Source organism: Channa argus, chromosome 2 (assembly GCF_033026475.1).
Source record: "Channa argus isolate prfri chromosome 2, Channa argus male v1.0, whole genome shotgun sequence".
In the NCBI taxonomy this organism is placed as follows: domain Eukaryota; kingdom Metazoa; phylum Chordata; class Actinopteri; order Anabantiformes; family Channidae; genus Channa; species Channa argus.
The window spans coordinates 19628583-19640711 of NC_090198.1; the positions used below are offsets into that span (position 1 = coordinate 19628583).

Genomic DNA, 12129 nt, shown 5'->3' on the forward strand with positions numbered 1-12129 from the left:
ACCAAGTTCAGAGTTGACAGCCTTTGAACTGCACATACTGTGCCCTCGAGCAGAGCTCTACCTTTTGGACTGTGAAGCACAAAGTTCAAATTCAGTCAAACTCCCAGACCATGCTAATGTCAGGCACCACAGAAACTCATTATTCCATATAATGTATTAAAAGTTTGGTCAGATTTCTGACAGCATTGGAAAGAAAATCACGCCAATTACACACATGGATGGAGTGGATAGATTGCCCAAACTCTCAATATTCTCCATCTTGTAACCTGTTACCATTGAGGAGCAGAGACTCCAGACAGGCTAATTATCACCACAGATATGTCCCAGCTCAGCCATTGCAGCAGGCCTGACACTTTTGCTCCCCTGCACTGAACCACAACAGTAACTAATTAGCATAGACACCACATTTCTGATCAACACAAAGCATTCTCTCTTGTATCCAATGATGCACCATGAATTTAAATGAGCCAATTAGCGTATGCATTTCCCCTGGTATCGAGTTCACAAAGTCTTTGATTGAGATTCTGCTGCACAGCAATACAGCAGAAAGTTTAGCTGCCCTGCAGGCCACTGTGCCCGAGGAGGGTGAGCATAGTGTAACTTACACTACTGATTCATGTAAGTGTAGTTTGAGCACTAGGTGTTGATGATCGGGACATTTGTTGATGATTATCTTCTGTTTGATTGATATGAATTGACCTGATTAGAAAGTACAATTGATTTTTTTTAACCCAATAAAAACAAAATTTGACAATATATTTATGTTAACACTAACATTACCTCCAGAAAACCAACTTAAAACAAGTATAATGTACCAAAACTCTTTTTAAAACTTTGTGTAGGAATGCAGCTGTACTGCAGCCATTCTATGCATTCATAGTGTTTTTCTTTTTTCTTTTTCTTTTACAGCTGATTAGCAGTATAATCAGCAGCTCCCTTTTGCATTTTCCCCAGTATTTTATTGAATGCATATGCTGTACTGTCCTTGCCATGAGAGGACCTTGCTCGCTGTATCACGCTGTGAATATAGAGTGTGAATATAATCTACATATAATGTAGATGTAATGCTTTTTGCATCAGCAAACAATAACTTTTGAAGTGTTGGCAAAATTAGGTTTAGGAAAAAAACTTTATTGTATATTTACTGTGTTAAAATATGTGTCCATTTAAACTAACTTTATTTTATGTGTTTTTCACAAAAAGTTGTTGCAGGGAAAGACCATTCCTAAACTGGGTTCACTCGACCAGATTGAAACAGGAAGTGGAGATGCAGATGCCCATTACAGCGGCGAGTGTGATGATGAGGACGGTTGTGGTGGTTCAGGGGATGGTGAGGCTAAGAGCAAACTCTCCAGAGTCTCCAAATGTAAGTATAATGCTTTTTTATTTATATTGAACCACTAAAAAAATTATCCATGTGCCAGCATTATCATTACTCAACTCACCATAACTTGCCTTTAGTGAATTAAGAGTATAGTATATGAGTCAGAATAAACATTTTTATAACGCATGGGATCGTGGCAGATTGTGTGTAACTATTTACATGTGTATGCATGTTTGATAATATATTCATTTTGAAGATTAGTTGTAAGACTTGTTATATAATCAATCTGATCCTTTTTATTTATACTGTCAATGACTTTAATAGCGTTTTCATAAAAGGCTGCTTACTGGAGATCCATCTGACTCTCCATAACCAATATTCTAGATGCAAAGTCGACAAGCTTTGACTATCAAAAGTGTATGCCAAAAAATTTGTGAATACCCAAAATTAATATGTTTTGAGCAAAAGGAAACATTAGCTGGTTAAACCATATAAAATATGGTTTCTAAACGCAGACACAACATAGATTTACAAAAAAATGAGATCAAAAGAATACCATTAAATATACAATAAAATAACAGCAGCAAAAACATTGTATACTAAAAAAAATAATTTGTTCTGTATACCATTTTATGTATTTATTGCATGTCTTAAATTTGCCATTTTACTCATCTACCTTTTAAAGTTGCAAAATTGAAAAAATTGAAAAAAATAGTTTTGATGACTGAAGTCATTCAGAAGTGCAGCTACATAATACTATACTAATAACACTTGCTCCAGCCTCCATTTTATGACAGCCATAATAATGGTCATTAAAGATAATGGTTGCTATGGGAACATTATTGCAATCAAGGTCCGTTACTTTAAAAATTATTGCTCCCCGGAGAATCAGTAACCCCTGATGAATCATGACTGCAGAGCTCTTCTCTTCATTTTGTTATCTTTCACATTCTCCCCTCAGCACATGGATTCCACCTCTCTTCTCTCCTCCACTCTCCATCAAACATGCTAACAACCTGATTAATCACCTGTCTCAATTTGCCTATGGCGACAGCGAAAAGAGGGGGGTCATCCAAACAAGCCGTTCTATCTGTGTAAATGTTTCCTCTACTGCTTGTCAGTCTGTCTCAAGGCTTTAGCAGCTCAGGCTCAGAAAATCTGCTTAACAATCGCTCATCTGAGGCTGTAGGGAAGCTCTGACATTTATCACCCATTATGGTAGAGCCACACTTCCCTTGTCAAAGGCCAGCCCAGCCTGTCAGCCATATTTATGACCCACTGTCTGTTGTGACCTCCGTAGTGTCACTGTCTCTGTCGACCACCACACTGACTGAGGCTTTCCTACCTGAGTCAGACCTCTGGTCAGTCCCTGCAGTATTCTGTGGGGTTTTTAGCTTTTATTTTTACAAAATAGTTAATGTCACACTAGAATGTTTTCTATTAAATACAGTATTAAATTGAATAATTATTAAATGACAAATTTACATTTATTCATTGATTATTACGTTGATTTTAGTGTCTGTAGTGTGAGAATTACCTAAACAATAAGAGGGGAACTGGTACTATATTACACTTTGTGTAATAATGTGGGTAATTCATTTTGGGATAAAATTCTCCACCTTTTGAAGTAGAGGACATGTTAATGAGCAGTGGGCTATTATACACTGGTTTTGGGGGGTGATGATGGCAGCACAATAACAGCAGGATGCAAGTACGGGTTGGCACAGTTCTCGGAATATTTGCAATTAATTTATATTAGAATATTTGACTAACAAAAATGTAAAAGACCGATTGACCTCTGATTGTCACATAATATTAGAGGTCAATCTGATATTGCATAACTTTGACCTCCTCACACAACAATATTGTTAAGATTTTGGCATCACCACACAGCCAGCTTCTAATATGTTGTCTGAGCCATAGATTGCACACGCACATATCACTCATACCCCATGGCCTCAATAAAAACCAATGAACAATGACTTTTTTCCCCTTGTTTACCATTGTCTTCTTGACTCCCCCTCACTTTATCCCCATTTTATTTTTATCCTCTGAAGAAGTGGTGCATTCTGAGCCATGATCTTTTTACTTTAGGTTTTGCATTATAATATTTAATAAAATTATATTTTGCAGTACTGCTCCAGTTTAGGCAACTTCAACCACTGAATAGAGCATTTTTGTGCTTCCATTTATTTGTAACCTGTGATTATTGGTAAACTTATCTTTTTTTTTCACACGTATTGTTGTCACAAATCCAGATCAATGTTTTATTGCTCTATCTTTATTTTAAAAACCGTCAAATATTTATTCTGAGACATTCTAAGAACTTATGATTTATACTGTAGGGACAGGAAAGGAAGTATGTCATCAAATAACATAAAAGAAAAGTGCTTTTAATGGTAATAATCTTTATTCGGGGAAATGTCACCGAGAGGTTTCCTCTCTTAAGACCAACCTAATCAAGTTCATACAGACATATTCACACCTGGAACCTGTGCAGCACAACCACAGTCTGACCTGTGGCCACTGAGCAGCTCCAGCAGATGGGGTTAGGAACCTTGACAACCGTGGTGTTGATGAGGGAGGGAAAGTGCTTTTACCCTTGTCCACCCAAATTTAATCACTCCAGGCACAAGGTTACTTCTCTCTTCGCTATTAGACCACCACTGCCACTTACCATATCTTTAGAAAACAAAAAGCAGGTTTTTTCTAATGTTTTCCTCAACATAAATGTGTGCAGTCTTAAATAGAAAGTATAATTCAGGAGGTTTAATCCAAAACACCTCTTCATCGAGTAAGAGTGAATAAAGGTCACAGATAAACAAGGAACCCACTGTCTATTGAATTGTTCTCCATCATTATTGTTTGCAACCAAAGTTGACAGACTTTCAGATGCTAAGTGCGAGACAGGTTAATAAACACTTTAGTGATGATTAATGTAATTAGAAGGCAAATTTTTTTATCTGTGTGAACAGACATGTACTGTATAACTGAACAGTAAGCATAGCTATTGAAGTAGTAGTAGTAGAAACTTTGCCTTTAAAGGTTAATTTAAAATGCAGTCTAATATTTTATTCTTTTTTCATATAATTGTTTTGGAAAAATCAGTAATTGCAGTCACAATCACTGCCATAAACCTACAATATGTTGAGGGCAGGAGAAACAACATGTTGTCTGCACCCTTTAAAGGTTGAAAACATTAAAACACAATAATTTTCCATTTTAAATGTCCAGCCAATATATAGCAACGTTATCCTTCATTTGAAGTTGTGTTTCTGGTCAGTTGTTGAATGTATACCTCCAAGACGTTGTTTCAGCTCTGTGTTTGGTCTCAACTCACCATGTTCACCAGCAGGCTGATAGCTGTGTGTGTCTGCCTTTGTTTGCTGAGCAGGTCATGTAAATGGGTTTTTACACTTGTACTTAAAACAGCCTGCAAACTGAATTTGATGCTGAGAACAAATTAATATTCCTATAATGTGAGGGGAGCTGGAGATATAGGTGATAAGTCTCTATATGACACTTTTAGTCTCTCATTGTTTTCATGTTGTGATTTGAAACATTGCAGCCTAAACACTGTTGCCAAATGAATTAAATCATTGAGTGAAGTTACTAGAAGTTGCCCGATGAGATCATTTGCTAAATAGCCCACAGATTGATTCCCTACAGTATACAGCTCTCAGTGCTGGGAGAGGGGTTTGCTGTATGATGTACTGTGATAATCACACTAAAATCAAACAAGCAATAGTGCAAATCCACTTCAGCTTTGCTGAGCTGTTGCCAAACACATAAATAATCACACATTAATAATCTCCATGGGTGATTTGAAAAGATAAAAAATAAAATACAGATGAAATGGAGTTGATAATTTGGGCACCATGAGGTTAGGGCACTGTTATAGAGATGCAGTGTTAATTAACATTGTCCAAAACGTTAAAACAGAAGACAAAGAAATTTAAACCCAACTACAAAACTGAACCAAATGCAGCCACGCGACCAGGTAAAAAAAGGAAGGTGTGATAATATGCTAATTACAAACACATGATAAACACACAGAGCTGGCTGAGCAGAACTTTAAATAACATAAATTCCAGGCTAGAATTATTCACAAGTATATGAACTCACATGAAGAGTGAGAGAGAGAGAGGTGTGTGTGCGAGTGTGAGTATGAGTGTGATCTTTCATGCAGTGTCTATACGTTGAAAAGAAAGATTACAAAGACAATACAATACTGTGAGCACTTCATTTAGTGTTGCCATTTAATGGCATATATACCAGTCTATAAAAACAGGAGTATGGAGCTGCTGCCATCTTTGTGCCAGATATACTGCACAGTGTATAATTTAATTTATTTTCTTTCTCTGCAATTATTCCTAATCCTTCTGCTTTGTGTCATTGATGCTTATCGACAGAACATGCTGACGATAGATCAGCATGATAGGGAAATGTGATAAGCTCAATACTGACAATGAAAGCCTGATTTAAAAGATTATCTTCATTAAGCAGAAATACTGTTTTGTGCAAATGTTATGCTTGTGACAAAAAGGAACAATGTGAACAGCTCACAGTTCTGAAGGTTTAGTTAATTGCAGGAGGGCAGTAGTTACTACATTGCACCCCAGATTGATGAGCCATCTCACTGACTTGCTGTCAACTTGTAAAAATGAAATTATTCTGATCTGTTTTTTTTGTCAACTGAGAATTATTGAAAGCACACATAGAGTTGTAGCACTGCATGTTCTGCGCTTGTGTTATGTACAAAGCAGACTTCAGATAAACAAACTGTAAACAAATCGGCATTGGCTTACCTGCTTCATGCCACTCAGGCTCACCACATATGTTTTAAAACTACTTCTAAACAAGTTGTACTGGCATTTTAATACCGTGGTCCCTTCTTGTGCACCGATTTGCTAAGCTGAACAACCAATTAAAGTGGTCTCACTCACTAACAGGGAGAAGGCAACCGACCCAGATTCAGCCGCCAACGGAGGTCTGTCTGTACACCGCAATGACAAAGCCAACAGACTTTCCCCAATAGCCCAACTCTGGTCATGATCCGCTTGGAGTGTCTCAGCCTTAACACACCTGCCAATCAATTCAACTAACACACACATCTTTTCCCTCTTAATTAAATAAACTGAACATTTAACACTGATGAGAACTAGCACCTCAGTGACAAAAATATTGTAAGGACATGATGATGTGTTGTGCAGCTCATCGGAGAGCATGTAAAACATCATAACCCAGGTCTTACTTACAAATTTTAATACACATAATTGGAACACTCATTAAGAAAAGCTATAATGTATCCCATGACTGTGAAAATGTATTGACTGTGTGCACTTTGTGGAACTCTTTTTATATATTTATTGCACACATTCGGATCCCAGTGTAATAAGACACAGCTCCACTCGCATATGAGACTGAGAAGAGAAATTTCAACTTTGATATGTTGAACTTAATTTTGGTCAGTAAGGTGAAGCCAAATGGTGTGAAGTAGATGAAATGAGACAATTCCTCGCTGCAGCACTACCTTATGATTGGGCCTGATGAGATAATTATACACCTGGTTTAAGCACATAAGAACCTTGCTTGTTCAGCTTTGAATGTAATAAATCCAGTTTTGCCATTTTCGCCACGGAAGCTTATTAATCATGACAGCTGTGAGATCATAACAGAGAAGACTACAGCCATGTTGCAGGCTCTGTCATGCTGGACAGAAGCTCAGTGCTGATTTAGGCTTAATGCTAATGTCAGGCTCCTACTCTACTGCAGCTTGTTGATCTTTTGCTCATTGAACTGCAAATGAAACATAAATGAAAGTGAAAGTGACTGGTTCTGATGATGGTCAATTAGAAAAAAGTTATGATAGAATGACTATGCTGCCTTTTATTTAGTATTTAGTTTTTTTGAAAAAACTGTATTAATGCCTGTATTAGAATAACAGAAGGAAACTGAAAGTTGTATATATATTTGTTTATAATTATTCTTTAAAAGGTAATTACTGACAAACATCACTGCTTAAGTGTGTTTGGTAAAAACTGCTGGTGTGTCTGTTCTGGAGTAAAGAGGAAGGAGGAGGAAAAAAGTCAAGTGCTCTGCTGTGTTGTTAACGTCAAATCTGCGGCAGGGGAAAACGGCCTCACTGCTCTGCTGCATCTTTATCCAAAACACCAAATGGATGGAAACAGGCTAATATATTTGGCTCACCTGATTTGACTGTTAACTTAAGTCCAATGATGGGGTACATAGTATTTAAAAACTCCTCTACCATTGCCTTGCTGCTTATTATTAAGACAATAAAATCAAATGTTGGCTCTGAAAGAAAAGATAAATGAATTACTAAGTATAAGCTAACTATAATGTGCCCTGCATTTTGTCCGTGTTGCCAAGTGTCCAGTTGTGTTCTGCCTTTTTGGTCTGTCAACGTTATTAAAAAATCTTCTTAAATGTTTTTGAATCAATTCAGAATAGGTAAGGATGTGAAATGAGATTACCATCGCTTTTTTCAACCACCCCTATGGTCAATGCTGCTATGTAGATGTTGAGTCTCTGTAATGTCATTTAGCAACTTGTTGGCAACCACCACTTTTTTTAAAGACACAAAGGCGGCTGTAGCTCAGTTGGTAAAGGCAGTCGTCGACACTGAAAAAGAGACTGAGACTGAACCCGTAACAGCCCATTCCCATTCCCGTGCCAAATCAACATGCGGACAATGATCCACTGTGGTGACCCTGGACTCACGGGATAATTGTGCTGTTTTAAATTTTATTTTTTTTTTTTTAAAGTTCATATAGTAATCTTACGTTTTAGCCAGATGAGGGTTGGACTACAAGCCATTGTCATTGTAAGGGATCATATGTTGGTGCCAAATGGACATTTTATACTTCACAGCCAAATAACATATCAGGTGACAATTTTTGATCATTAGAATTTTTTTCTCTAAAACCATAAATGTTTATACATTGTAGTTTGTACTATACTAGAGAGACTAGCTGACACTGCTTCCCTAGAGCTCTAGAGTCACCTACTTGGCTTAAAAACGGGCTGATTTTACACAAAGCTATCTGTGGTTCCTAGCTGTTTGCAACATTGACATACTAAGAAAAAAAATATGGGAGCTTCCCTCAGCTTGCCTTTATCTAATACTAAATCTTAGATTTCTTTGACCTGTCAACAGTGCCTGCAGTGTAGAACAACTAAGAGCTTTTTTCATGCTCCAACCCCAGCAGGCAGCTCCAGGCCTTCTTATCTGGCCTGGCATGGTTTAGTTGCAGACACTGTGACTGCTTGTCAGACACAGTGGCAGCAGGAGAGACAAAAATCGATTTCTAGCAGGTAAGCACAATGAGGGGAAGGGGAGAGGCCACTGTAGCATGACTCTTATTAATTAATAGTGTCTCAGCAAGAGAATATTTGATGTTATCTAACCTTCTCACTCACAGGCCACTGGCAAATGGATGGTGAATGTACAGTAGCTGTTGCTTGTTGAATTGCATTCTTATGTCTATGGCGAATTGGCATTGCAGCATTTAACCGGGGGAATCGGCTCACATTTAGCAAAACCAATTTACCGTCATAATGTATGGTGTTGAATGTGTTCCAGCTCTGAATGAGAGATCTGAGAGATAGGGAATTGCATTAAGGCCACTTTGTTGGACATATACAGTAATAAGCCTATCATTGAGAGCCGTTTGGAGATTTCCTAACAGACCCTGTAATACTTGGCTGTGCCTATTACAGAGATCTTTATCCTCATTACAGTGTGAGATCAAATTAGGTCACCTGCTGTGACTCCTGCCCTTCTCCTGCCAGTGATAATGGGATCAAAGTCATTTAGAGCAGTGTGTCTCATATGCTTTTGACCAGCAAGATTTACTGGATGGACCCCTGGGTTGTCTGATTATAACACAATCAAATTAGCTACTGAACTAATTAATAACTGTCATCCATGACTTTAATTTGTCAGGAAGACTGTACCTCTGCACCTTACCAAAAAGTGTAGTTTTATGGTTAATCAAAGGGCTTGAATGTCAATTGCAGAACAAGTGTATATTTTATAATAAAACATAGTAAAAGAAAAACGCAGCTAAATGACTGAATCACTAGTATTACAGTATCACTTCAATTTTCTAGTTTGGTTTAGATTTAAGAAAATTAAAATTTCTCAAAGATGAAAGATGGAAAATAATGTAAAAGGGCAAATAATGTCTTTATTGTATGTACACTAATTATTGCTTTTTTAAAAACATTTTTAGAATGAATTACAATTTGTAGTCCATACATGGTTCTTTGTATTCATGATTTCTTTGTATCCACCATTTTCTCAGTTCTTGTCCTTATACGGAGAGAAATACAATCTCAGAGCAAATGCCAATCTTCCCGTGTTATATTGTTATTTCAGAGAGAAATGGTAAAAAGGGGGGAAAAAGCGTTAGTAGTATTGAAGTAATATAGGAGAATGGTGGGGCTGTTTTTTGTGTTCAGGCTGGATGTAGGTCAAGTTGCATCTGTCTTTGACAGAGGAGCTGCTGTAGCTCAAACTGCTGCTGTAGCTGTCACTTGTATAATATGTAGTTCAAGTTTTAGTTGCTCATATTTTAAGATGTATATAAAAATATATACAATAGGACCTTGGTTTAGATTTGGAACTTGGAATGTATGTTTGGGTGAACAAATATTCTAGTAACCCCAGTGAGTACTAGCTCATACAACCAGAACATCTAATATTCACGACCAGGAACCGGTTACTGTTATAAATAATATAGTAATAGTAAATGGGTTCTGAAATGATCCAAAAAAAAACCTCATAGTGCTGCATTAATGCCAGGCTCAACAGACTTCCACACTGACTATCTAAATCAAGGCGGGACAATATTGTTCATGAAAGATTCCCTTAAGGGAATAGCACCATGTACTGTCCAACCTGGAAACTCGTGTCAGGTGTCAAAGTCTTGAAGCTGAAGGGACATCTGTGTCAGTACACGGAGGACTGGAAACAACACCAGAGGCCCAGAAGCACTAGCTACTGAAGACTGAGCTGTCATTGTATGACTGCAAGTTGAAACAGATGAACCGCTCTGGATTAGACAGTTAAGGAGTGTTCAGTATCCTTTATTCTGTTTCATCAGACTCTTTCTTAGATGACAGTAGCAGTACTGCACTATGAAAATAGTACTTTTAACAAACTGCACAAATTTTAGGTACTTTACATACAATTCTAAATGCATTATATTTTACTAGTTGATTATATGTTTTGTCTTCAAAGAAGATAAGACATAGCATGAAAAGGAAATACTCACTGTATTTCAAATTTGTATATAAGTAGAGTACCTAGGTAAATTTACTAGCTCCTTTCGCCATCGGAAATATAGATTGGCAGTACATTTATTTTTATACAGGTACAGTAGCAAACTCAGGCAAAGGGTTTGTTCTACTAGTGTAAAGAATTTCTTGATGATGCCTGTGAGGCCTTGAGTTTTACTTCAGTAGATGTGCTATGCTGTACAGACATTTAGCTGTTATTTTACAAGCAAACCCCCCAAAAAACATAACTAATAAAAACAAAGCTGCTGACATTTGGAAAGAGAAAACCCTCACTGTATAGAGACGTTTGCTCAAAGTCCATCACGCTCCCCTGTTGTTGAAGATAGTCAAGGTGAGTGTCAAGGACACTGTATGAAACACGAAGAATTCATGAGTACATTAGTAAAATGGCTCCTGTCATTGGTAGACAGATGAAGTGGCTGCCAGTGCTCTCCAGAAAAAGACACCATCTGTCATGAGGAAAGGTCCAGAGCTTATAAAGCTTTGATTTGACAGAGTATATGGTCTTAATTCAGTTTTGAAAAGTTTCTCTGTCTTGTTTTGTTTCTTGTTTTCTTATTTATATTCTAAACTGCAAGTAACATTTTTAAATAAGCAATATATTGGGACTTTGAGGGGGTTTATCACAATGCTCTTTGTTCTTGATGTTAAAAAATTTACCTCATAAGATTCTTGGATCCTCTGGGAAAGTTCCAGTGGTGCAAATGTCCTGGTAGGGTTACTGGAATGGGTGGGCCAAGCTGAAAAACATGGTCTTGTTTATGAAATGCAATGACATTTTGTGAAATTCTGTTTAGTGCTTCTGATCCAAATGTTTACATGTACTAGTGTGTTAATAGAGGGAGCTGAGTTTTGTAGACACAGTTGTCTGGCAATGTGAATCTGAAGTTGATTTCACTTCACAGTGATGGACAAAGTGCATTATTTCATATTTATTAACGGTCAATTTAAAAGATTTTTTTCATGAGCAGAATGTTTGCATTTTCTAAACTCAGACAGCTGAAATAAATCCACTGCATCCAATTGATTCATCTTGGATTGAAAAACTTAAGGGAAAGTATTTGTCATTCTAGGCCCTCACAGTTCAAGAGTTGTTGACGAAACATTCACACAATTTTGCACATCACCACTGGCTGTTCTGCTACTTAACTAGTTGTGGAGAGTTTTGAATCTGTATCAAAACCACCAGTCTGGGTGCTAAACTGCAGCAGAAAGAGATCACTCTTACAATAAAAACACCAAACATTTGGAAATGACAAATATTAGCTGATATACCCTTGAATTAGTAGAATTATCAGATTAAATAAAGGCTTCCCTGATCAAATCTTGTGTTGTGTTGCATCTTAATGTTGCTTTATCAGTTGAATTTAGGTTACCTTGACATGACCTACATTACTAAACTACCTTAAACAACATGTTAACCCCACTCCATCCTACTCATCCACAGATTGTTCGAGGTTTTAGCTTCACTGTGGGAT

At 37.2% G+C, this 12129-nt stretch overlaps 1 protein-coding gene across 3 annotated transcripts in view; it reads left to right on the forward strand.

The window, feature by feature from the left end:
• The window catches only part of gpc5a (glypican 5a), a 109562-nt gene that overhangs the window by 67307 nt on the left and 30126 nt on the right, over positions 1-12129 (forward strand). For 2 of the 3 annotated variants that reach the window (XM_067496207.1, XM_067496206.1), the window contains exon 8: positions 1204-1366. In XM_067496207.1, the coding sequence (XP_067352308.1) occupies positions 1204-1366 (163 nt within the window). Of the gene's footprint in view, positions 1-1203; positions 1367-6276; positions 6398-12129 lie in introns of those variants that run through there. The other variant, XM_067496208.1, reaches the window with a different exon arrangement.